Below are 26,664 nucleotides of genomic sequence, written 5' to 3'. Positions count from 1 at the left end.
AGCCATTGACTTCCGATCTCCTTGGTGTGGGTTCTTGGTTTCCTTGTTACTTGCCTCTATTTTTCAATAAACTTAGCCTGTATTATATCTTATTTGTGTTCTTTATACCTTATGCAATTCCGAGAGTTATTCAAAGCATTCTAAAGTTTTAATATGGGGACAATGCTCTTTTAAATATTGCCTATAAATCTCCCATTCCTTTTTAAACTTTTGGGTCGGTTGATCCCTGATCTTTTCCATCACATTCGCTAGTTCCATATATTCAAGCAGTTTAACTTGCCTCTCCTCCTTTGATGGAACATACTGTATTTTTCGCCCTATAGGACGCACTTTTTCCCCCTCCAAAAATGAAGGGGAAATGTGTGTGCATCCTATGGGGCGAATGCAGGCTTTCGCTGAAGCCTGGAGAGCGAGAGGGGTCGGTGCGCACCGACCCCTCTTGCTCTCCAGGCTTCCCACAGCTCTCCTCAAGCCGTGGGAGCCCGGCGCTGGGCTCCCACGGCTTGCGGAGAGCTGCCTGTTCTGGGGGCTGGGGTCGGGGGAAGCTCGGGCTTCCCCCGCCCCAGCCCCGCACCTGGGGGAAAAATAATTTTTTCCCCTTTATTTCCCCCCCAAAAAACTAGGTGCGCCTTATGGGCCGGTGCGTCCTATAGGGCGAAAAATACGGTATTTTCAACAGATATCTACTGAAGATTCCTCCCTAATGTCAACAGGCATAAAATTCCAGGCCACACTAAAGAAACTATTCCTTCCAGCAGTGTTAACTTGAATAAAATATGGGGCAAGGGGCAGGTAAGCCCCAAACTACATAATCACATGCACACTACCTGAATGACAATGCCCATCAACTTGGGGGGGTGGACCCCCTCAAATATTTTATAGGGTGTGTGTGAAGGGACCTCAGCCCCATGTGTTGGCTTCTATGATTCCTTCTTATTAATGCAGAATGAACCCAGTGAAACTTGCATGAAGATGGGTGAGAAATGTGGTTAAGTCTGCCCTTTCATAGGAACTCATCTAATTCACATGTCCTGAAAAAAATGCATTAATTGAAAGGAAACTATCGTTCAGAATCCATGCTTCTCAGGATTTTGTAATATAGTTACCCAATTAAAAATGCATATAAAAATTTGTATATTAAAAGAAAATGTGCACAAAAGGACACACACAAGTGAAAATACACTGTATAAGGGGAAAGTCCTTGATGAGTTTTTTAAGGCAAAATTATATTTAAAAGTGGCAAATATTAGGAGAAATGCTGTAACTTCTTTTTGCGAGGACTTTTAAAGAAAACTATAAAGTTGTACTGAAATATGGTCAAGATTTGGAAATACAGTCATGGCTGGGAAATGAGGAGGGACCAAAATTGCCAGACTCTCACAGCACTATTTGCAAATAAACATAAACATAATAATATTAATTTATTATTTATACCACACCCATCTGGCTGGGCTTCCCCAGCCACTCTGGGCAGCTTCCAAAAAAATATTAAAATACTGTAATACATCAAACATTAAAAAAAACATGGTTAGGAAGATCAAACACTTTTGAGTCTGCTCAAAGATAAGTTTATTGGACAAAGAGTTCACGTTCTCCATATATACAGAAGTGCTGAATTAGGGATGGGCAGGTTACCCCTCCAGCTTCTATTAGCTGTACTTGGGATCATACCAGATGTTGACATTGTTGCACTTAGGGGTGCTGCCGCAGCAGAAGGTAAAATTCCTATAGTTTGAGCTTTCTTGTAGTCGTCTACATTTGGAAGTGCAGCCCCTGTCCACGAACAGAACTTCATAATCTGTGATGATGAGTTGAGAAAGAATGAGCTTCAAGGGCCAATAAAGTTCTGAGGGAAATATCTCAAACACTCCCTGACCTGAGCACATAGCCTCCAACATTTCTCTAATGAAAATAGGGATGTCCTGTTCAACAACAACAAGATCATTTTTTGAAAATTTATACCCTGTGCATCTGACTAGGTTGCCCCAGCCATTCTGGGTGGCTTCCAATAGCATAATAAAACTATTCAGGGCTGCCTTCAGATGTCTTCTAAAGGGTTAGTTACTTATCTCCTTGATTCAGGGATTGCATAACTCTACACCCTCCAAGATTTCGTCAATGAAAATAGGGATGTCCTAAGGAAAAGTGGGACATTCCGGGGTCAAATCAGAAACAGGGATGGCTTTTGTAAATCCGGGACTGTCCCTGGAAAATAGGGACACTTGGAGGGTCTGTGAACATCAAAGGAAATAACAAACACAATGTTATTTTTATTTTTTTTCTAAAAAGAAATCTACATTTGCTTGTGACCTTTTTTTAAACAAACAAACAAACCATTCCAAGGAGTAAGCCCTCCAGGACATTGGACTGGAAGTTCAACCACCTCCAGTCCATCTGTCCACCTTCCAGTCTTAGGATTGCAGCCATAGGATTGCATCCAATGCTAGCCATACTGAGAGTAAATCTATTGAAAGGAAGAAGCTTTTAAATTTCAGCGAGTTTACTCTGGAGTAGAAGTTAGTTGGATATAGCCCTAAGTATCCCGAGTATGAATGATGCTGGATTTAGATCAGAGGTCACCAGTGTAGTGCCTGTAGGCTCAAGGGCACCCTTGAGCTTGCCCTCTGGTGCCCACAAAAACCTCAGAGCAACCCCAAACACTGCCCCTTTGGTTACCCCTTTTCTCCCAAGAAAATACAGAGTTTCCCACTTTCCCTTCCCTTTAATACTCACTCCAGCTGACCATCCGGTTGTAGCAGAGCTCGTTCTTTTTGGTGATACAACTGCCTGATTTATTTGCACATTTACCATCTGGCTGTACGTCGGCACAGGTAAGACATATGAGAGGCCTATAACCACGAGGTACTTCTGTGGAGGGGGAAAAATCATTTGCTGAATGGCTGCAATGTATTGAGTTGGATAAACTGGGTCTAATGCACTAGAAAAAATTTCTTGGGTTACCATAAACAAACAAACAAACAAAAAAAAAAAAACCCAGCCAAAAACCCTGGGACAGTTTGCCAAATTTAAAAAATCCACCCAGATGGAAATGTTAATCCTGAAAAAGAGGATGTGTCTGGGAAAGGAGGTAACCCTAACGTAATGATATTCAAGAAACAATCCCAGCTCTGTCGCCTGGGTGTCTCCCTGAACTCTTTGGGATTCACTCTGAAATAAGTCCACATAGGATTGCAGCCCTAGTCACAACTATGCCTCATCAGGACTACCGTATTTTTCAGTGTATCAGACAAGGGTTTTGTACTATAAAATAAGGTTTAAAACCCGGGGGTGCCTTATACACTGGTAGTGGGTAGGGGTGACGGGTGATTGATTGCTGCTGCAAGCTGCAGGTTGTCATTGGCGATTTTGTGTGTGATTGGTGGCAGCGGCAAGAGTTGCTTTGCATTGGCTGATGGTGCATTAAGTGGGTGTGTGATTGCTTGCTTCTTCAAGGGCTGCTGTGGATTGGCTGCCGCTGTGGCAATTGTGCTTGCTATTTCCTGCTGCTATTTGTGCTTGTTGCAGACATGAGCATTTGTCAGCAATTTCAACCGTCGGGTTAGTGGTTTGCTGCCAGTCCCCCCAAAAGCTCCACAACTCTGGGTCATTTTCTTAAATTGGAGTCCCCCCAAATAGGGGGCACCTTATACACAGGGGCGTGTTATACATGGAAAAGTATGGTAATAATAATAGCTTACGACTGCTTGCTAGGTAGACTGCGACTATGTAGCTCAGTGCCAGAGTTTTGTACATCTTCTTTGCCTTTTCTTCAGGGCACACGAGGAAGCTGCAGAGACAAATATCAGAGGAACAGAGAATCCCAAAGCCAGCCGGAGGGGGGGGGGGATGTGAACTAGAAGAGCCCATAGTCCAGCATCCTGTTTTCACAGTGACTGACCAGATGCCTATGGGAAGCCTAAAAGGAGGAGCTGAACATAAAAGCTCTCTCCTGCTGCCTCTGGTGGTAGAAATGGAACACAGCCATCATAGCTTGTTGCCACCCTCTATAAATGTGTAAAACCCTAAGCTGAAAGTCATTCAGGTTGGCGCCCATCAACACAACTTTTGGGAGTGGATTCCATAAGCGTTGTGTGAAGGTGATTTTTATTTTATTTTGGGGTTCTCTCTTGGAACTTCCAATATTTGACTTCATTGGATGGCCCCAAGTTTGAGTACAGTGGTACCTCGGGTTAAGAACTTAATTTGTTTTGGAGGTCCGTTCTTAACCTGAAACTGTTCTTAACCTGAAGCACCACTTTAGCTAATGGGGCCTCCTGCTGCTGCTGCGCCGCTGGTGCACGATTTCTGTTCTCATCCTGAAGCAAAGTTCTTAACCCGAGGTACTATTTCTGGGTTAGCGGAGTCTGTAACCTGAAGCGTATGTAATCCGAGGTACCACTGTATTACGAGAGAGGGATGCAAACTTCCTCACTTTCCTCACTTGTATACATCACTATCATGTGCCCCTTTGCTCACACCCCCCCCAAACTAAAAAGACCTAAATGTTGCAACCCTTCCTCTCTCCTTTCAACCCCCCGTCCTTTTCTCCTCCTGGAGTGGAGTTGGGTCTTTTTATGCAGTGGGACATTTGTTTGTTTCTTGCTCTTCTACTGCCCCAAATTTATTTTAAAGCATAAAATAAACCCTTTGTATTGTCATCTATTTCAGACATCTTAGGGCTGTCTCATTATTGCTCTTTTTCGAGAGCATTGCCCAAACAATGGAAGGCTGAAAGCAAACGAGAAAAAGAACGACACATTTCCTCAGCTGTCACCACACACTCAACCACCCTACCCCATCCATTAGAAACTGACCCCTGACCATTAGCTCCAGTTGTGACCGACTCTGAGGTTGCGGCGCTCATCTCGCTTTCTTGGCCGAGGGAGCCGGCATACAGCTTCCGGGTCATGTGGCCAGCATGACTAAGCCGCTTCTGGTGAACCAGAGCAGCGCACGGAAACGCCGTTTACCTTCCCGCTGGAGCGGTACCTATTTATCTACTTGCACTTTGATGTGCTTTCGAACAGCTAGGTTGGCAGCAACTGGGACAGAGCAACGGGAGCTCACCCTGTCATGGGGATTCAAACCGCCGACCTTCTGATCGGCAAGTCCTAGGCTCTGTGGTTTAACCCACAGCGCCACCCGCGTCCCCTCCATTAGAAACTACACTAGCATAATTCAATCCAACACACACACACACACACACACACAGAGAGAGAGAGAGAGAGAGAGAGAGAGAGAGGAAACCAATAGAAAAAGGTGCAATGAAACAAAACTGATAATAATAAAATAGCCAAGATAGAGGACCCCACAGAAAGAAAAAAGGGGGGCAGGGGAGAATGCAGAGGGGGGAATATGCAAAGGAAAGACAAAGGGGGGAACGTATGTGTATATATGCATATATGATTTGTTACAAGAAAAACCTGCTCCTTTTCCCCTTATGGGGTATCCAAGAGCCCGTTTAGAGTCCTTATGTAGGTTCTCTATCGGTAGGAGAAAATAACAGAGGCCAACCAGAGAATATTGAGAAGCAAAGCAGCTAGCAAGCCTGATCTTTATTCAACTGTTGCAACAGGGTCCCCCACTCGCCCCAGGCAGGCAGGGAGGGAGGAGAGAAACCCAGAACTTTGGTGTGCAAGCACTTATATAGACTTTTGGAATTGCCTACCCTGTAGCTCAAGACCACTCCCAAAAAAACACCATACATACATCACAGAAAGAGGTGGTCCCCAGCAGAAATTTGAGTTTGTTGCTTCTCTCCTGTCTGCCAGGATACCTGATAATGCCTTATCTGATTGCCTTTTCTGGGTGGCCTGGCCATTCCTTTGAGATGGTAAATACTTAGTTCCTGAATCTCTTACGCATATTGACAGTGTGCTCAGCTTAACAGATACTTGCCAGACTGTATTTACAGGGAGGTGTAAGCCCCTACAGTCCGGAAGACGATTGGAAAGCTTTTCCCATTGCCTTCCTCCTTGCAGAGAAATATTTGAGGTCAATTTGGCAGAGTCAAAATGGCTTCAGAATTGTTCTCCCGTACTATTTCAGACACAGGTTTATATACTTATGTATGCGTTTGCCTTGTACATTTATGAATACACACACACACACACACACACACACACATATTCATAATATATATATGACCTTAGAATTCCTATAACAGTATAGTGCAGAAGAAAAGTATGCTGAATTAGGTGGCTGAAAATTGGTTGTAGAGGGGGATGTTATCTCTAACTCTTTTATCCCAATAGCACTTTTTTTGAGGTTCACTAAATGAAATGGGGTAGCGGGGTGACTGATTGTTCTCTTAAGGCCCCCTTAACAAACTATAATCCCCAGAGAAGTCCTAGGACTCAGCTACACTAGCTAAGAAAAAGTGCTTTATATGCATTCTACCAATGTGACACCAGATGGCACTGTGACGTCCCGTTTTTGCCAACCTCGGTTTCTTATACAAAGTTTACAGTGCATTTAACTGAAACACTTCTTTGACGTGTCTAGATCCAGCCCTAATTTCTGATCTGCCTCAGGTGCCAAAATGTCTGATATGACTGCCCTCACAGGGCTCCAATAACCTCCCCATTTGCATTCCCCGCTTCCTCTAAGGAGCTTGAGGCTACGTACATGGATATTCCCCCTGCTGTTTCTCAACCACAGTAGTAGTAGTAGAAGAAGAGTTTGAATTTAATATCCCACTTTATCACTACCTTAAGGAGTCTCAAAGCGGCTAACATTCTCCTTTCCCTTCCTCCCCCACAACAAACACTCTGTGAGGTGAGTGAGGCTGAGAGACTTCAGAGAAGTGTGACTAGCCCAAGGTCACCCAGCAGCTGCATGATGTGGAGGAGCGGAGACGCGAACCCGGTTCACCAGATTACAAGACTACCGCTCTTAACCACTACATCACTCTGGCCTCTGATTACGTAAACTTCACATTACGAAAGCAAACCCAGAGGTATTTGACCGGGTTTTGCCATGCTTGCATGTGTAGAAGCTGTCCTCAGGTTGCAGAAACCTCAGGATCCGACCAGTCCTCCAGAATGGATCCCATCCACAACCGGAGGTACCACTGTATTGTTGCCGGATACTTGCACCAGAAGTTTTGCTCCTTAACATTCCTTATGGCAGAGTTAAGTAAAGCAATAGCTCCACCAGCTGGAAGCTAAAATCCATGCAAGGTATTGTGATGCTTTCTGCTCAATGCTTTAAAACATGCCTCTCCATGTTTTAGGAAGGGGTTCGAGGGAGTGAGTGTGCATAGTTTGAGACAATTGTCACAATGGAGATGAGAAGATTCGGGAGAGTTTGTTGATGTGTTGGTGGCTGAAGAAGAAGAAATGAGCTATGAAGCTATAGAGGAGAAAAAGGCCTTGTAGATTAATATAAGAACTTTGAACCTGACCTGGTGACATATGGGCAGCCAATGCAAGCTTCTTAGTTATTTCATCAATCAAAATTTTGATACCACTTATCCCCCAGTGTAGGATATTCACCAGAATTCCCTTTTAACCTGTTAAAACCAAGTGATAGCTTCGCTAGCTGGAAGTTAAAATCCATTAATGACCGCTCCCCGCCTAAAACGGGGGGCGCCCTTTGCATGGATGCACGCAGCCCCAAGATCTGGAGCGGCTCCAACAGCATAGGCTTGGCTTTGCCTTCCCTCAGGTGGGATACCTGGAGGTCTCCGCCTACCTCAGTCAGTTGTCCAATCCCACCTGGGGGAAGCGTTGCCAAGGAGACCAGGCCAGGTAGGGGAGGGATTACCTGCCCACACAATAGAGGGAGGATCTTACCTTGGAATCCTCACTTGGCTCCAGAGCTTCTCCCACCCTACCCACCCTCAGTTAATGTCTTATTTTGCAGGTTAACTTTTCTTCACAGGTTTTGCAGGTTAACTTTTCTTCACAGGTATGCGGGCGCTGCTACGTTAAGGTCGCTGTTAAAGGGCCGGAAAGGAATTTCCCTCCATTGGCAGGTTTCGCCTTTCCCGTAGCAAAACGTCACAACTTTGGCGGTATCAGGCCTTGGGCGGAATCCTTTAGTCCATCTTCCTCTTTGCGGCGGCGATACTAGGGTTCCCCGTTAAAGGGGTTTCTGAAGGGAGGCTTTGACCGTACGCCGAAAGGTCGTCATTGCTCTCCCCTGCGGCGGCGGCGTAACGGGGGCGGCTATCTCTGCTTGAACATATGTTCTCCAGAGCTGGCCCATCCCCCCCCACACACTGGATAACCCTGATGCTCCCTAGGTCCCCGGCTGGGGACTAGGGAGGGAGAATGCCCAATGCCTGAGCCAAGGTCTACCCACATTTGAAATTTAATAAAGTTGTGGCCAATTTAATCCCATAGCATGTTGTCTTGAGTCGTTATTCCACATGACGGGGGGGGGGGGACCGTGCGGGATCTGGGGACTCCGCCTGTCCACGCAATAGCATTTCAATGTTTTCAGTGCTTTAACAACCAAACAAAATAAAACTGTGCCTACCTGGGAGATGCATCCAGATGGAGTGAAGGAAGGGAGAGGTCAAGACAGTGTGTAGAGCAAAGCGTTACTAAGGAGACTGGAATGTTGGGGAGGATGGAACTTGAAGCTTTGGGTACCCAGCTGGAGAGTCAGTGAGAGGAGCAAAAAGGGATGAGATGTGAAGATGGGGAAGTGGAGGGAGAGAGATTTTTTTTTTTTAAAGTCCTCTCAAGGAAGCTATCAATGGTTCTAAAAATCATTACAACTTCAATGTGATATAGAAAAACAGGGGTGGTTGGCTTTTGCTGCCCAACTGCCCAAGGGACTGAGTCCCCTAAGTCCATGATCAGTCAAAGATGATTGGATGGAGGCAGGATGCCATGAAAGCAACAGAGTTCCCTCCCTCCTAGCAATGAAGCAAGAGAGACCTAGAACCAAGAAGAAACATCTCTTTTAAGGGTTTGCATTTCGGCGTGGGGAAGGAGGACACCCCCTCTACAAACAGTCAGAAATTATATCACACATAAGGTGGGGTTACTGTGGCTCAGGCAGCCCAAGGTGTGATATTCCTCAAGATTTAGTAAGTTTTACATTGTTCCAGAGGGACGCAGGTGGCGCTGTGGGTTAAACCACAGAGCCTAGAACTTGCTGATCAGAAGGTCGGCGGTTCGAATCCCCACGACAGGGTGAGCTCCCGTTGCTCTGTCCCAGCTCCTGCCAATCTAGCAGTTCAAAAGTACCGTACATCAAAGTGCAAGTAGATAAATAGGTACCGCTCCGGCGGGAAGGTAAACGGCATTCATCTTTTGCTTCCTGTTGAGTGCGTTCCATTTGTAAATTGAGTCCCCCACTGCTACTGGAAAGCACGCCTTGGTTTAAGAATGGATTTCCGGAATGGATTGAGTTCGTAAACCAAGGTACCACTGTATTACCTTAGATAGGAATTCGCTCCTCCACCTTGTATCTTGCACCCAAACCTCCCTTTTGCACCCTGCACCCATGTACCTCCCCCTTACCTTGTAAACTGCCAAACCTGTGATGAATAAGACCACCCACAGTTGTGACTGTATAAATTTCTGGGCTGACCTTTAGGCAGGGTTCCTCATACCTTTTGTCACCTTTGTGAAGGGAACTTGGTTGCAACCACATAAAGGATCTTTGCTTTTAAAAAGCCATTTGCTTATTTCTCTCACCCATCTTCTCTGACCGTAGAGGAGCCTTTTGGGGCCCTGAACCAAATTCTCTGTGCCTTACATCACCAGGCAGAGGGCTTTTTTTAAATATAGTGGTGCCCTCCCTGTGAAACGCATTTCTATCAGATGTCAAACAGATAAACAACCATTTAACTTTTAGAATACATCTGAAGGCAGCCCCTGTATAAGGAAGTTTTTTTAAAATGTTAAATGCTTTATTATGTTTTAATATATGTTGGAAGCCACCCAGAGTGGCTGGGGAAACCCAGTCAGATGGGTGGAGTATAAATAAAGTATTAGTATTGACATCCTTATTTTCATCAGAGAAACATTGGAGGGTATGACTTAAGCATTGAAGGCTGCAGTTCTGTACACGCAGTTACCTTGCGGTAAGCCCTGCTGAAGGGATGCAGGTGGCGCTGTGGGTTAAACTACAGAGCCTAGGACTTGCCGATCAGAAGGTCGGCGGTTCGAATCCCCGCGATGGGGCGAGCTCCCGTTGCTCCGTCCCTGCTCCTGCCAACCTAGGAGGTCGAAAGCACATCAAAGTACAAGTAGATAAATAGGTACCACTCCAGCGGGAAGGTAAACGGCATTTCCATGCACTGCTCTGGTTCGCCAGAAGCAGCTTAGTCATGCTGGCCACATGACCTGGAAGCTGTACGCCGGCTCCCTTGGCCAATAAAGCGAGATGAGCGTCGCAACCCCAGAGTCGGCCATGACTGGACCTAATGGTCAGGGGTCCCTTTAACCTTTACCTTACATCGTTCCAGACACAGTTTACACACAACATTAGCATTTGATAAGACAATCAGGATGCTTGTCAGACATCCCTCAATGCAGAGCATCTGGGCAAACAATGACAATTAATACAAAGGAGGTTCATAGATATAGGGGAGGAATCCCTTCAGGAACTCCCCCTGATTGCTATCTGCCTACATGTTCTCAGGCAAAGGGGGATTCAGGAGGCAGAGAAAATATTTAGAGTCTTTAGGACAGCCAATATGACTTTTGGATTGCTCTCCTATCTACTATTTTAGACATCTTGTTTATGTACTTAAGTATGCGTGTTTACCCTGTGCAATTATCAACATCAATTCTATGTTTGAGACCTCATAATTCCTATAACCAATGAAACAATGCTAATGAAAATCACCTCAATGTGATAACCTAGCTAGCTTTCTAGCTGGCTAATATCTTTTGAATAACACAAATAAATGAATAATTGCAACACTTTCTGGGATCATTCCTCCAGGAATAAGGGGGCACATCACACTATCCTACCCCTTAAACCTGACCCAGACAGATGCCCCAGAAGGATACTGTGGTCAATGGTACAGAAAGCCACCAGGTCCAGGGGGAACTAATGGAGTTATGCTTTCACAAATCATCCACTCAGGTGACCAAGGATATTTCTACCTCAAACCTTCGCCTGAAGCTTGTTCCATATGCTCAGTATTTTCCAATGCCATCTGGATCTGAGAAGCCTCTTGAGTGTAATCTTGTGGATGAACCAGACTCATGCTGCACACAACTAACACATAACAATTTAACAAACCACAGTAACGTTTTGAAAACCTGCATGCATGTTTTTGATCAATGGGGTGGCAATGGCGCCCAACTAACTTCTAGGGTGTGATTACTAACTTCTAGGGGCAAAACAGTGATGGAGAGCAGCATCTTTACCCTGCCCAGAATCTTACCACCCCTTTATTGTTTGCAATAAACTGAGTATCTGCTCTCTGCAGCTTTGAACATGAACATTATATAGTGCTCAAAATTCCTATCACGTGATTTTCTGACTTAAAACCCATGAGATTTTTATTACCTCCTGTGCAAAAGGAGAAGCTTGTAAAAACTCAACATTTATGGCATCAGACCACAACATTAAATATTATTTGTATTGCTTTTGTACAGTTTTCTAGTCATTATCCAACTTCAGGCTTGACTAGAGGAAAGATGCAGGAGTCTGCATACTGTATAGGGTATTAAAACAGTTTGACACTGCGGCTTGCTGGTCAGCAGGTGGCAGACTTTGGCTTTGGCATATGTAACTCTGGTTCAAAAAATAAATAAAACCTACAAGCAGCGTTCTTGTGGATTCACTCCCACTATAATAAACTCACAAGAGCCCATGCATTTTCAAGATGAGTGTTATACCTCATTATGTGTACAGTTGCATATGCAAAGGAATTGTATGTAATAAGAGCCTGAAAAGCAGGTCTTTTGGTCACTTTGAATTGCCAGCTCATAAAACTATAGGTGCGGCCATGAAAAATTGGTGAGATTCTAACGCTGCCTAAACCAAAACATTTTGCTTAAAAGATCGCCAAGTTCTTCAAACAGAGCATGCCATTATCTACAGGTGGAATGGGGCATTCTGACCTCTGAGCAGTTGAATTCAAGGACAGCTTTTTGGCAGCTCAGGATGTTGTGAAACTACAAAGACAAATGCCTTGGGTTTCTGTGGCCCACCCAGGATAGATGGGAGTTCTTTTTTTAAAAGAATGTGATTGCTGGTGAGCCAACTCTGATACCAAAAAGGCTATCTGCCCTCCCTACCCATGGAAAGGCCGTAGCATGTTCCCATATCTAAACTGTTAGGGAGTTTCGAATTGATGCTTTATTATTGCTTTCTCATCTCATGTAATTGCGACATTGAAGTTGATTTTTTTTTGGGGGGGGGAGAAAAGATCATTAGTTAGAGCCTCTGCTTTTTTAGATTTCTTACTGCAACTTGCATAATCCTGAAAGACAGAATTCAGAAACTTAGGCTGCATAATCGCTATCCCTTTAAAGCACATTCAAGGCATGCTCTCTCCCTCAAAGAATTCTTGGCACTGTAGCTTGTTAAGGGTTGCTGGGGATTATGGTGGCTCCCTGGGCACCTTTGGAAGTTTCTGAAAATACTTTTGATGATAACCCAGTGTGAGCCGTGGGTAGCTGGGTGCTGAGGAGACAACAGCGTCCTTTCCAGTGTACTGAATAAACATGTATCATCAATAATTTTTATTGTTTATCGCCAGTGGCCATCACAATACAGTATGAGCACAAATCACACAGCTACAAAACCAAAGACATTGCTTGCACCGGACCAAGACTAATCTACAATGTCCAAAATTTAGGAACGTTCCTTCTAGTCAGCATCCCTACAGTTTGGCACTTGCACTATTCAGAAATGTTGCCCTTATCTTTATTGCCAATAGTGCAAATAGTGCCACCCTATAGCTGATGCACTTATCAACATCTGCCAAGGATAAACATGTACCGAACAGTTTCAAAATTATCTTTGATCTTTGTGTTCCTTAGTACTCTAAGATGCTGTGTTCCATAGCCCCTCCCACCATACGCCTAGAGTTAAGTTTGTAGCTGTGTTCCAATATTCCAATATTTCTAGCTGAAAACATGAAAAAGATTAGCAGGTCCTTAAACAGTAAATTCATGTAGCCATTGGATCAGGTTGTATCACCTGTCCCATCATTGAAAAACCTTTTCTGACTACCATTTTCCAAAAGGATAGTACTGATTTGCATGCCCGCCACATATGGAAATATGAACTTAGCTGTCGACATCCTCTCCAACATTAAGAACTTGAATGAGAGTTTAACCTGGGGAAAATATCCTTTCGGTCATTTTTTAATTGGCCTATCTTAAGGCAGGGTGAGCCGTTGTGGTACCCTCCAGATGTTGTGGGTTACAATGCTCATTGGCCCCACGTCAATATAGGCAACAGCGAAGAAAGATGGGAGTTGTTGTTCTGCAAAATCTGGAGGCAACACCTTTGTCTACCCTTGTGTCAATATCATCAGGAGTTGTCTTCGTATTATTTTACTATGCGCATCAATAATTTCCACATCCTCTTTCTGAAATCAGTCACGATTTTATGTGCTTAGATCATACTCCCCTTCACACACACCCATTTATAAACTGAAGGAAAGCAAAACCATAACAGTTTTGTGTCTCTTCTCAGGGGAAAGCTGCCTCACAGATTAGCAGTGCAAAATTAAAATATTCAGAGGAGAAGACAGCTGGATTTTTGAGATACTTACAAGCAATCTCAAAATCTTAGATTCCCATCCTCAAAATAGTTTAGCAAACAGAAACAGAAATTAATAAGCATGGCCAACTTAGATCCACTAATTCCAATGGGTCTCATTTGTGTACAAGTTAGTTGGATACAACTCTGTGTTTCTCCACTGGCCAGCAATATCCCTTTCTGCATGAAGGTATCTCTATTTCAATACCAGAGAAATGTAGCGGGAAGAGGAGATCCCTTAATGAAGGAGGGGGCAAGCTAGCAAGTAGGTAACTCAAAGCTTGCTTTGTGGCATTTATTGTGATAAATGGTATGCAGGTGTGTGCTCCTTGCTCCTTCTTATCTTGGTTGGCTCATTTATAATCTGCTTTTTGTCTTCAAATGAAGTCTTATTCAGCCATTACTGCAAACTGGAAAAATTCACATGTGTGTGTCAAGGAGAGGGCAGGAACATTCCTTCCACCCTCTGCAAGTTCAAGGGTGAGTGTCTCCAGTGGGGAGCCTGCTTCTTTCTCTGTAGGCTCCTTGGCAGGATGGAGAACCCTGATTTTTCCAGGGTTCTACATCAAGCTGAAGCGTCCACAGCTACATGAGGGTTCTATGCTGCAAACAGTCACTACTGAATTCATGGATTGCACTAGCAATGGAGGCATAGCTTTAAAAAAACAACAACCCCACAACCCTCATACCATGCCGCTCCTCACACTCAGAACTTCCAGTCTGCAGCAACTCCCAAACAGGACTTGAGATGTTTCTTTTGCAATGGATGAAGTTACATTTGGCAAAAGAGAGGGAGAGAGGGGAAAATAGTGGAAGTGAACAGCTGGCTTCGCAAATGGTGTAAACAGGAACGGTTTGGATTCTTAGATCACGGACTGCAGTTTCTTGAAGATGGACTTCTGGCAAGCGATGGGCTGCACCTCACAACGGTTGGGAGGAATGTTTTTGCCAAAAATCTCAGAAACCTCATCAGGAGGGCTTTAAACTGACTAATGTGGGGGAGGGAGACAGTGCTCCTGAAGGTAGGAGTCTATCAATTGATGAAGATGATCATCCAAATGTCATAGACCAAATGGAGCAAACAGCACGCAGACCTAGTGGTGGGAGGAAAAAATCCTTAAATAAGAGACAAGGGGGAATGATTAATGGACTTCAATGTCTGTACACTAATGCGCAAAGCATGGGAAATAAACAAGATGAGCTTGAGCTCTTGGTACAGCAAACTAAATATGACATAATAGGCATCACTGAAACCTGGTGGGATAAGTCCCACGATTGGAATGTAATAATGGAGGGATACAATCTATTTCAGAGAAACAGACCAGACAAGAAAGGAGGAGGAGTGGCGTTATATGTCAGGGATGTGTATACCTGTGAAGAGATCCAAGATTTAGAACCTCAAAGCCAAAGTGAGAGCATTTGGGTCAAAATTAAGGGAGAGAAGAATAACAGGGACCTCATTGTGGGAGTTTACTATAGATCCCCAAGCCAAACGGAGGACATAGATGATGCCTTCCTGGAACAGATGGCCAAGCATGCAAAAGGAAGGGAGATAGTAGTAATGGGGACTTCAATTACCCGGATATTTGTTGGATGTCAAACTCAGCCAAGAGAATAAGGTCAAACAGATTCCTCACTGGCCTTGCAGACAACTTCATTGTCCAGAAAGTGGGAGAAGCAACAAGAGGAATAGCCATTTTATATCTGGTCCTAACCAATGTTGATGACCTGGTTAGTGGGGTAGAAGTGGAAGGATCATTAGGCGCGCGTGATCATGCTCTTCTGAAGTTTACTATACAGCGGAAAAGAGCAGCCAAGCATACTAGGACTCAATTTCTTGACTTTCAGAAAGCCGACTTCATAAAACTTAGGGAAGTGCTGGGTGAGATCCCATGGACAGTAATACTAAAAGGAAAGGGAGTTCATGATGGCTGGGAGTTTGTTAAGAGGGAGATAGTAAAAGCACAACTTCAGGCAATACCAATGAGACAGAAACATGGAAGGTGCCTAAAGAAGCCAGGGTGGCTATCTAAAGAACTTTTAACTGAGTTAACATTAAAAAAGGATGTGTACAAAAAATGGAAAAGGGGGGAAACCACCAAAGAGGAATTCAAACAAATAGCCAGCACGTGTAGACACAAAGTCAGAAAAGCTAAAGCACAGAATGAACTCAGGCTTGCTAGAGAGGTTAAAAGCAACAAAAATGGCTTTTATGGGTATGTTCGTAGCAAAAGGAAGAACAAAGAAACAGTGGGGTCATTCAGAGGAGAAGATGGTGAAATGCAAACAGGGGACACAGTAAAGGCTGAACTCCTCAATGCCTTCTTTCCCTCAGTCTTCTCCGATAAAGAAAACAATGCCCGACCTGAAGAATTTGGAGCAAATGATTCAGCAGAGGAAACACAGCCCAGAATAACTAAGGAGATAGTACAAGAATACTTGGCTAGTTTAGATGTATTCAAGTCTCCAGGGCCAGATGAACTGCATCCAAGAGTATTAAAAGAACTGGCAGATGTGATCTCAGAACCACTGGCAGTCATCTTTGAGAATTCCTGGAGAACAGGCAAAGTCCCGGCAGACTGGAGGAGGGCAAATGTTGTCCCTATTTTCAAAAAGGGGAAAAGAGAGGACCCAAATAATTACCACCCAGTCAGTCTGACATCAATACCAGGGAAGATTCTGGAGCAGATCATTTAAAGGCAAACTTATCTAATAGCAGTTTCTGGAACAATGTGCAGACCAAAATACAGCCATCCCACCTTAGGTATGCTCAGGCGGCAGAGCACGAGACTCTTAACCTCAGGGTCATGAGTTTGAGCCCGACATTGAGCAAAAGATTCCTGCATTTCAACTCTACAATTCTATAATCCTTCAATGTGGCGATCACACAGGGTCCCCAGACGTTTGATGATCTATTGACCCCGTGCCACCACTGTAATTGCTTTCTTCGCTGCCACCAACCTGTTTCTCACGGGTACACACGGAGTCCAGTCAGTTGTTAACATTAACAAATAATCAAGTTTATTTTATAGGCATGAACAAGCTTATGGTTTCAGTTAATTATTTTTGGCAGTTTCTTAATCTTAGTTACTTTACTGAACTATTTGTTCCTAACAACTTCAAACTGATTATCCCAACTAACTATCTGACACCACCTAACAATTCCTCTCACTCTCTCACAACACAACTCGACCAACCCACAGACTATTCTTCCCTCTTCCTTCTCCAACTCCCAACTCTCGACTGACTTCCACACAACACCCACTCTCACTCTAATTCCTCCTATCAGTTTCCACTGGCCAATCACATCACACTCATTTTAACCCTTTCCTTATGACCCACCAAGGAGGCAAACGCCACACTGCACTTCTCTGAATTTTGCAATGCAATTCTCCAGTTAAACAATGTGTAAGAAAAATGCACATACAAGGGTTACAGCATGCATATAAATACATATTGTCATGGGATAGTGGGGGAACAGGAATCCTCCAGATCCCTGGGTGTCAGATTTCCCCCTCTAGATTCTGACTGATCTTTCCATGCATGGTGGAGATTCGAGTGCTCAGTGAGTTCTGGTCTCCATAGATTGCTCTCCTGAGACAAAGGTGAGGCCTAGCCAGTTCCTGGAAGTGAGTTTACAACCACCCCCAGAGCCATCTGCAATGAGATGGCTCTCCTGTGGCAGGCAAGCCCATGAGGAAAGGCTTCGCCAACTGCAGCGATCCTTAGTCAACAGCGAGACTCTTTCCTTTTGAGCATCTAGGAAAAGGAGAAAGCAAATCCAGGCCCTCTGTTATTTCATCCCAGCCTCTCCCTGGACTTCAGGGGAAATTCCTTCTCCAGACCCAATGCCTGTGTCATGTCTCATCAGTTTGGGGCTATTTACCTTTATTTAGCTTCATTTATCCATCAACAAGGCCCCTGGGAGCCCTGAGTGACTGTCCCAAAGATGGCTTGGATCTAAATCACTTTGATCTAAATTACAGAGGTCAGGAGAGTAACTGAGGGTGAGGGCAGCTGGAGGATAATCAGAATGTCAAGCAGCCTTAGTTCTGTCTCTTTGAAACCAAAGTGTGTGTGTGTGTGTGTGTGTGTGTGTGTTCTCTGACATAATTATCTTTTCTTCTTTCCCCTCTTGTTTCAAGCAAAGCAGGCCTTTCTTCTAGGACTGCGATGGGGGAACCTTTGGCGCTTTAGATGTTGGTGGACTCCATCTCCCATCAGCCCCAGCCAGCATAGCTCTTGGTCAGTGCTGATGGAAGTTGTGGCACAACTATATCAGGAGGGCCTTATGTTCCTCATCTCGGTTCTATCATACCCTCCAACATTTATCTGATGAAAATAGGGACATCCTATTTAACAACAACAACAACAACAACAACTTTATTATTTATACACCACTGTCAGGCTTTGGGGAATCAGTTTCCTTCCCCATGGCCGTAAATGAGTAGATCAAATGAAAGGGAATTCTTACCAGTTTATTTCCTTGATAAACACAGTGAAGGACAAAAGAAAGCATCTAACCAGAATGCTCCTAATTAAGGTCACTCCCCCCTCCATCCCTATTAATCTACGTCACTTCTAGGTCTTGTAATCTGAGCTTGTACCCTCTGTGCTTTCTGTTCCTACACTTTCTGAATTCTCCGTGACTTCGGGGAAGGGGGGTGGATACCATCCAGAGACTGTGAATCTGTTAACTCTCTCTCTTCTGGTGTTTCTTCTGCTAGCTGTTCCCCATCCAGTATTTCCCAGCTTCTGCCTTCTATGCCCCTCTGTAAACCACTGTGCAAATCTATACTGTCCTTGATCCTGAAGATTCAGAATCAAGATGAGGGGGTGGCTCCCACCATTCTTCCTCAGTGCAGCCCTCCTCAGCACAATCCCTCACATCCACCCATTAAACATTTTTTAAAATCCCTATACAGGGCTGCCTTCAGAGGTCTTCTCAAGGTTGTATAGCTGCTTATCTCCTTGGCTCAGGGCTGGCATAACTCCATGCCCTCCGGCATTACACCATTGAAAATAGGGGCATCCTAAGAAAAAGCAGGACATTCTGGGATCAAATGAGAAACCAGGACAGCTTCTGTAAATCCAGGAGTGTCCGTGGAAAATAGGAGCACTTGGAGGGTCTGTTCTGTGAGCTTTTGCAGTGGCCAAAGGGGGTTAAACAAAACCATGATCCCGCACAAGGATGGAAGAATGAGGAAACCCCAATAAAGGAACAGTGGCAAAAGAAATTGATGAACTATGCAGAATTGGCTAAACTGACATACAAACTGTGAGATAAGGACAACTGTGACTTTAAAGAAGAATGGAAACTTTTTACAAAGTACTTAAAAGACAACAAAATGAATTGGACTTCTTGGCAGGTTTTGAATAAACATACACAAATTTATTGATTGATAACATGGTAGATAGGTAATATAAGGATCGATATAATTTCATAATATGCAGAGAATAACATGTGCTGAGAAATCAGAGAGGAGCTGAGGGAAGTCTCAGGGGGAGGAGGGAAGGAAAAATAATGAATATAATACATTTTGATATATTGTTATGTTGAAATTGTTAATAATTTCAAGTGGTGTCATACCATTTTAAACATTCATGGTTTTCTCCAATGAATCCTGTTGTTAAATGTTCTGGGAGTGGTTAGGAGGCCCCTATTCCTCCACAGAACCACAATTTCCAGAGTGGTTTTACAGTCAAACACTGTTACCAATGAACTTTTCTACCTTGGTAAAGGGGAAATTGATCCACGTCACCCTAGGATATCACAGTGGGAAGGAGTGAAATACGACCTATAGTGCTACCAGAACAGAACTTTGGGGCAGACATCCAGGACCCCACTCAGCAGAATGAACAGAAAGACCCCCAAATGCAGCAGCAGAGCTGGCTTACCACATTTTGAGGTAAGTGCAATAATACATACTATCGTTTAAAAAGCAGCCCAACTCCCTGGTAAGTCTATCAAGTCCAGAGTCTAAAATTGTCTAATGTGTACTGCTTGGAGTCAGGTCAGTTTGGGGGGAAGCAATGAGGTCTTCATTTCCTGTTAAGCCATTAGCTCATTGGATGGCCTTCAGCAAGGAACCCTCAACATCGAGCCACCGCCATCTGTGTTCGAGGATAATAATAAGAGATTACAATATAGGGTGGTTATAGAGCTTATTGTTATAAATATTAAGCAGTATTCTGTTATGTGGTGTTTTGCAAGAAGTGCTTAATGGTTCTGGCAAAATCCAGAAAACCACTCTGTGTGTGTGTGTGTGTGTGTGTGTGTGTGTGTGTGTGTGTTGGGGGGGCATGGAAAGGGACTTGGATGTCTGGCTAGCACCCCAATGCTATGCTCATTTTGTCAGAACAAACCATATCTGTCAACCATCCCGCTTTGAGCGAGACATCCTAGAATTACAGAAGCTATCTCGGCTTCTGATTGGATCCTGGTATACCCCATTTTTGCTCCCACAAGAGTGTGGCCCCAAAAGATGCCCGTTTGGGGGGGGGCATGCTCTTGTGTGAGTCACCTGGTTCCTATGAGAGCACCCCCTAATGACATGCATTTTGGGGGGCCCTGTTGTTGCACGAGTTGAATGACTAACATGGGTCCATGGACATGAAATACGCTTGTCCTCTGCGGCATGTTGGACAGTATGACATACTCCTTTTGTTGATCTCAACACACTATGCATCTAAGTGAAGGGTCCCAGGATCACTCACAGGCTCATGCTTCCCTTCTGTTGTCGATCAGCTCTGGCTTTAGGCATCAAGGGATCCTTTATCATATAAAATTTATACAAAGTGAGTGTCGTGCATTCTTTCTGGAGTTAATAGAATAATAGGAGAAGGGGCATGGGGAAGGAAATTGGGGGCTATAACAAGAGGACAGTGCTTTGTGATGAATTCTGAAAAAGAACCTTGAGGGATCAGTGCCAGAAAATATGATTCATAGCCTGGAGAACAGACTTGGGTATTGCTGCATATAACTCGTTCCAAATTGGAACGGGGTGGAATCAAAACCACATTTTGTCAGAGTTCAGACACAGACCGGTACAAAAGAATGCTCACATAGCCAAACCATAAAAGCCCCTTCAGAAAGGCTGAAACCAACACACACACACACACACACACACACACACACACACACACACATATATATATATTTCTGAAAGGTTCATCCCTTTCACCCAAAGGGGTGGAACCTGACATTAATAGGATCACTGAGCTGTGGTGTATTGGTAAATTTTGAAGTGTAGGATCCCCAATAGCCATGCAAAGTATACACCCTTGTGCAAATTAATTGAAACAAACAATGTAGTTTATTGTACAAAACTCACATATGCGTACATTAATCAACATCATGACAATCCTATGCATAGTTTCTCGGGAGAAAGTGTGACTGAACTTGTAGTGTATGCTTCATATATATATATATATATATATATATATATATATATATATATGTTTTCAATAACAATAATCCAATGTACATGTCATTGTATCAATAACGTATTATAATATCAATTTCAATATCAATCAATCAAATACCCAATTCTGACTGCATAGATTCAATACACACTGAAGTTTAACAAAAGACCTTCAGCCAGCTGAAATTCAACCTTTAGCTTCAAATTAGAAATGCAAACTATCTTGCAAACAAATCTAAGCTGCGAGCATGAAGTAGGAATGCCATCAAAGAAAATGAAAACAAGTATCCTGTCTCTGTTTGATTCCATTCCCCCTTCTCTGACTTTCTGTATGCTTATCTGCCGCAAACAAACTTGAAAGCCTCATTCTCACCTCACCCGATTACCAGATCAAACAAGGCCTTTCAATTGCCCTGAGGTTCCAGCAGATTAAGTCATTGCTTCTGCTCTGAAAGGTCCTGGAGCTGCCCTGCCCTGCGTTCTCACTCTCTCCAGCACACCACAGTCTCTGAGAGAAGCAAACACTCATAAAAGCAACCGAACAAAGGATGTAGGACTTAAATTGGAGGATTCCATGCTATGTCACCAGGAAAAGACTCCAGACTTTCCAGGAGGAGAGAAACAACAGCACAGCCTGTATCCATTTGGGTGGATTTCAAGCATAGGCTGTTAACCTCATTGTTGTGGGCTATTCCTCATCTCCGATTGATTTGGAAAGTATTTAATTTGGAAAGCATTTGAGACCTGGCTGTTGTTGCCTTTCTTCTTTCTCTTTTTTTCACTGATAGCAGGAACCATTGAGAGCAGTAAATGGAAAACATCATTTTGTGTCTCTAAAGGGAAGCACAACAGGTTCTCGGAAATACAAGCTGACCCCCAAATAGGGAAATTGATTCATGCACTCATTTAAAACAACCTTTTTAAAAATTAAATCATTTGTTCTCTGCTTGCCAAGGCCCAGATGTGGGATGACGAGGCCTTCAACGAAGTTGCGAAGCGAGACCGAGGAGGTGGGTTCAGTTTTTCTCACATTTGTTCAAAGGCTTCCATAACTGCATCCTCACCACACACCTCAGCTGTATAATCCATTCTCAGACCAACATTGTTGTCAAAGGGCTAAATTCACTTTGGGGATAAAAGTGGGTTGCTCAAGTGATTTCATTAAGGTTAAACTTCTGAAATATACTCGGAGTCGAGTGTGGATTTCATGCTCTTTATTCAGCTCATAGTAGCGAGGAATGAATGTTCCCCCAAAATATCTGCTTTATATACATTATTTACACAATGGGCCGCACTTGATTGGCTAATTCCTGGATTCTCCTGTAGGCCAATCAAGTTGCGGATTCACTTCCACCTGGAGCTGGATTGGGTGGCTCCTGCGGACCAAACATACTGCTGCATTGTTCTAGGACCAATCAGACTGCTGCATTTGGATCCTATTCAACTCAGTACATAACAACTTCTGTGTCCATTTTCCTTGCCAAAATAAAAATAAAAATAGAAAAGTGGAACAAAAGCCCCCAAGGGGAGAAGAAGCAATCAGACCAGAAGAACTCCCATCAACCAAAGCAGAGAGGGTTTTGTTTTGTTTTTTTTTAAAAAAGACCTGAGAGCAAAACTAGGTGTGATGTAGAGAAATGTGAAAGCACGTTGTTTCCCCCAAAGTATTATGGGAGCTGAGGTTTCTATTCCCTTTACAGAGCTGCAATTCCAACCAGCTTTTAGCAGGCTGAGCCTAGGCTCATCGTAGTAGAATGGCGAGGGAGAGATGGACAGCGTGGCAATGATTCTCCTCTGACGGAGAGGGCAGGGCAAAAGGAAGTGGTGTGCACACAAACATGCTTGTATGAGGTAGAGATAGAAGTCAAAAGATCTTCATCCATCTAAGTGCTTTTCATCCAATTGCTGTTTATGTGCCCTTTGCAGTATGTCTGCATAGGGCACTTCTGGATACACGGTGTGTGGAATTTCACATAATTAAATTATGTAATTAATTGCATTATTCTATGCTGTTAATTTAAGGGATGCAGGTGGCGCTGTGGTCTAAACCACTGAGCCTCTTGGGCTTGCCGATCAGAAGGTCGGCGGTTCAAATCCCCGTGACGGGGTGAGCTCCCATTGCTCGGTCTCTGCTCCTGCCAACCTAGCAGTTCAAAAGCACGCCAAAAGTGCAAGTAGATAAATAGGTACTGCTCCGGTGGGAAGGTAAACTGTGTTTCCCTGCGCTGCACTGATTTCGGTGCTCCATTGAGCCGGAAGCGGCTTAGTCATGCTGGCCACATGACCCGGAAAAACTGTGGACAAACGCTGGCTCCCTCGGCCTGTAAAGCCAGATGAGCACTGCAACCCCAGAGTAATTTGTGACTGGACTTAACTGTCAGGGGTCCTTTACCTTCACCTTTTTATGCTGTTCAATGGTAAACAAAGGAAACATAGCACATAAGCAGGAACAGACATCAAGTAAGTATCATTTGCAGACTGAGAACAACAACTGTAGCAAACCCCATTTGTACTCACTGGATTGATTCCATTGCAGACATGGGATGAGTAAGAGAACACCAGCAATTTCTGCTCTCATTTCTGTTTCTGTCAGGATTCTCACATCTACATGTGCATCTTGCCTGTGCATTTTGTTCATGCTGGGTGGAAGAAACAACATGTACTGTAGATCCCTCTCTGTGTCATCACTGGTTCTGCATCCTGACTCATCATTCCAGAAAGCTCTTGGGTCCACCATTAGCTCAAGTTCAACAACCTATTACATTAGCAATGGGGGCATGAACTGGTTCTGTGCAAGTGTAGATAACCCCCTGGTTTCACATTCTGATGCCATTAGCCACACCTGGCCCCGGCTGTTTAAAGTTATGCTTGGCCTGCTAATTATGAGTTAAAAGCTTTGGCTCCCTCTAGCATCGAGGCATCGAGGGAATGCACACCTGCCAGGGTCTGAAAAAGTCTAGGTTTTTGCTCCCTTCCTTGACCTCGTAGTTCCTGCCTCCTGGAAGCAAGGCAAAGAAAGCCAGATCAGGTATTCTAATATTTGGATTCATAACATTCCTAAAGTTATGCTAAAAGTGAAAACCATAAAAAATACTTTGTGTTGCTATGTTTTACGGTTAAGAAAATAGACTGAAGCCGTTTTATTCTGCTCTGCCTACAAGTTCTGAGTTACATGATCATTTATTCCATCCTCTTCAAATGGCTCACATTTTCATTAGTCTACCATGCAGTGCAGGGACGCGGGTGGCACTGTGGGTTAAACCACAGAGCCTAGGGCTTGCCGATCAGATGGTCGGCGGTTCGAATCCCCGTGATCGGGTAAGCTCCCATTGCTCAGTCCCTGCTCCTGCCAACCTAGCAGTTCGAAAGCACATCAAAGTGCAAGTAGATAAATAGGTACTGCTTCGGTGGGAAGGCAAATGGTCTTTCCGTGCGCTGCTTGCCAGAAGTGGCTTAGTCATGCTGGCCACATGACCTGATAGCTGTCTGTGGACAAACGCCAGCTCCCTCGGCCAGTAAAGCGAGATGAGCGCCGCAACCCCAGAGTCGTCTGCAACTGAACCTAACTGTCAGGGGTCCTTTACCTTTACCATGCAATGCAACCAAATCCCTCTCCTACTGACAAGCTGGTCACTTTTTGAGATGATTGAGACTGGAGACACAAACACTCCTAAGCACCGTCTCCCTCTAGAGAAAGCTTGTTCAAACTTTTTTTTTGGGGGGGGGGGTCCTACCAAGCTTCTAGGAAGCAATGGAATAGATGGGGAAACGGCTAGGATGCAGGTGGAGGAAAACCTGAAGCAAATCCATCTAGTCAGGTCAGACAAAGCTCACCTTAAAGCTGTGGTGGAAAACCTGTTGCCCCATCTGGGGGACTGCAGATTTCCTATCCCTGGTGAAGGTATTAAACAACATGAGTGGGTTCTGCGTCATCATTTATTCCTGAGAGGAAACCTAGGGCTACCATTGGATTTTTCCAAAAGGGAGATCTGGGGTTAACCTGGACTGACGTCTAAGAAATTCCAAGGGAAGAAGAAATAACTTCAGTAACCCCACCCCAAACCACTGAAAGTCCCCACCCAACTTTTGAAGCCTGAAGAAGAAGCTGCAAAAGCTGACGGTGTGGGCAGGCAGTGAAAGACAGGAATGTTGCCCCAGCACTGTCTGCTTAGGAGAAACCTCTGGAAGAAACCTCAAGGAAAGCAAAAAGACTTCCAGTAGGGCCAGTGGCATTTCTCAAGGGGTGGGTGGGTCTGAATATCATGGGGCTCTGCACTTTACCAACTGCACAGGAGGCAGGAATTCAACAGGGGCAGCTTTTTCCAAAGTTTCATCTTCATGATGAGGAAAATTGCATGAGCTGACTTTTGGCCTTTCTGCGCACCAGTTAAAGGCAGAGAACTTCACTCCAGACCTCAAGATGCCAACATCCAGACTAATTTTTCTATTTTCCCCAGTTACCCCTCTGCCACCTGCATCCTGATGAAGTGTTCTGAAGGATGCTAAAGCTTGTGCACATTTTGTCCTAATGACGATATTGCCCGACTTCACGTTTTGAAGGGATTTCCTGTATGGACTAACATGGCTGCCTGTTATTTTCTTCTTCTACTGTCCAGATAAAAAGAAAGTGCCAAATCTGTATGTGCAGAACCTGGCGTGTCAGGCAGTGGGGGCTGAGGGGGTCTTCAGCCCCCCAAAAAAATTCAAGGAGGGGGTTGTGACCCTGCTCTGCCTCCTTCTCCTTACCCAATGCTCTGTGGGAAGAAGGAGGCCAAACTCTGTGCTCCCCATTCCCCACCCAGTGCATAACACCAGCATTGCAGTGGCGGGACACATGTGTGTCCTGGCCAGGCACTTAAGTACTGATGTGCTAGGCAGGGGCGGGACATGTCACATGATGTGTTACATGATGTGCCCCTCCATGTGGGTGGCAAGTTGGTGCCCCTGTGCAGATCTTTAACTTGGGTGCATCCTTCAGACACAATGTGGGGGTGGGAATGGAAAACACGCTGTGGTTTCTGGATCTGTTAAACCCGTTTAACACCTTTAGCCCCAAACAAGTTACTTGGTTCATGCCCAGCCTACAGATTTTGCTTTTTTAATGTCTGTAACCCATAAATGTGGTTTCTGGAGGGAGGAAAAAGAAAGGAAACACCACACACACACAGACACGCACACACACACACATATATATCCCAAAGGTTGAAACAAGGAACTGTCCCTTCTGAGCAGCAGCTGAGTGCCCAAATCCACATATCTACACAGTTTTGTTTTTAAATGCAACCCTCTAAGTTAGCCAGAGAGAAAAGGCCCAGTCTGTCCCATGTTTCTTTTCGCAAAAAAAGTCTGCTCCATCTGGCAATTATGTCATGTGCATAACATACCCCATGACCAGGACTAATGAGGCAAAAGGTGGTTGGGTGGGGGGAGAAGAGACCCAAAACATAAGACTCGTGTATTTAAGAAGGGGGAGTGAGGTAGCCTTCCCTCTGGCTAGAAACTGGCCTGGCTGAATTTCCTCTATCCCAGTGTAAGCACCAGGGCCCCC

The 26,664-nt window shown here is 44.4% G+C and overlaps 1 protein-coding gene across 1 annotated transcript; it reads right to left on the bottom strand.

The window, feature by feature from the left end:
- Positions 1 to 1,545: 1,545 nt before the first annotated feature.
- On the bottom strand, positions 1,546 to 25,936 carry ACRV1 (acrosomal vesicle protein 1). Its single transcript, XM_081843373.1, has 7 exons — positions 25,863 to 25,936; positions 24,951 to 25,008; positions 23,634 to 23,755; positions 8,485 to 8,604; positions 3,699 to 3,787; positions 2,734 to 2,868; positions 1,546 to 1,798 (listed from the first exon to the last, which is right to left on the bottom strand). Exons 2-7 carry the CDS (start codon positions 24,981 to 24,983, stop codon positions 1,650 to 1,652), a joined length of 648 nt encoding a protein of 215 aa, XP_081699499.1. The 5' UTR covers positions 24,984 to 25,008; positions 25,863 to 25,936; the 3' UTR covers positions 1,546 to 1,649.
- Positions 25,937 to 26,664: the final 728 nt, after the last annotated feature.

Source organism: Podarcis erhardii (assembly GCF_964252035.2).
Source record: "Podarcis erhardii genome assembly, chromosome: 16".
Taxonomy (NCBI): domain Eukaryota; kingdom Metazoa; phylum Chordata; class Lepidosauria; order Squamata; family Lacertidae; genus Podarcis; species Podarcis erhardii.
This window is presented reverse-complemented; position numbering and strand designations above follow the sequence as displayed.

Bases quoted from the DNA above. Each gene is read 5' to 3' on its own strand.
- ACRV1 (XM_081843373.1), bottom strand. From the start codon at position 24,983: ATGGGGCAACAGGTTTTCCACCACAGCTTTAAG. The intron at 2,869-3,698 runs GTAAGCTATTAT...CCCCCTCCACAG, and splicing joins AGTCTACCTAGCAAGCAGTC to AAGTACCTCGTGGTTATAGG. The intron at 1,799-2,733 runs GTGAGTATTAAA...TCATCATCACAG, and splicing joins CAACCGGATGGTCAGCTGGA to ATTATGAAGTTCTGTTCGTG.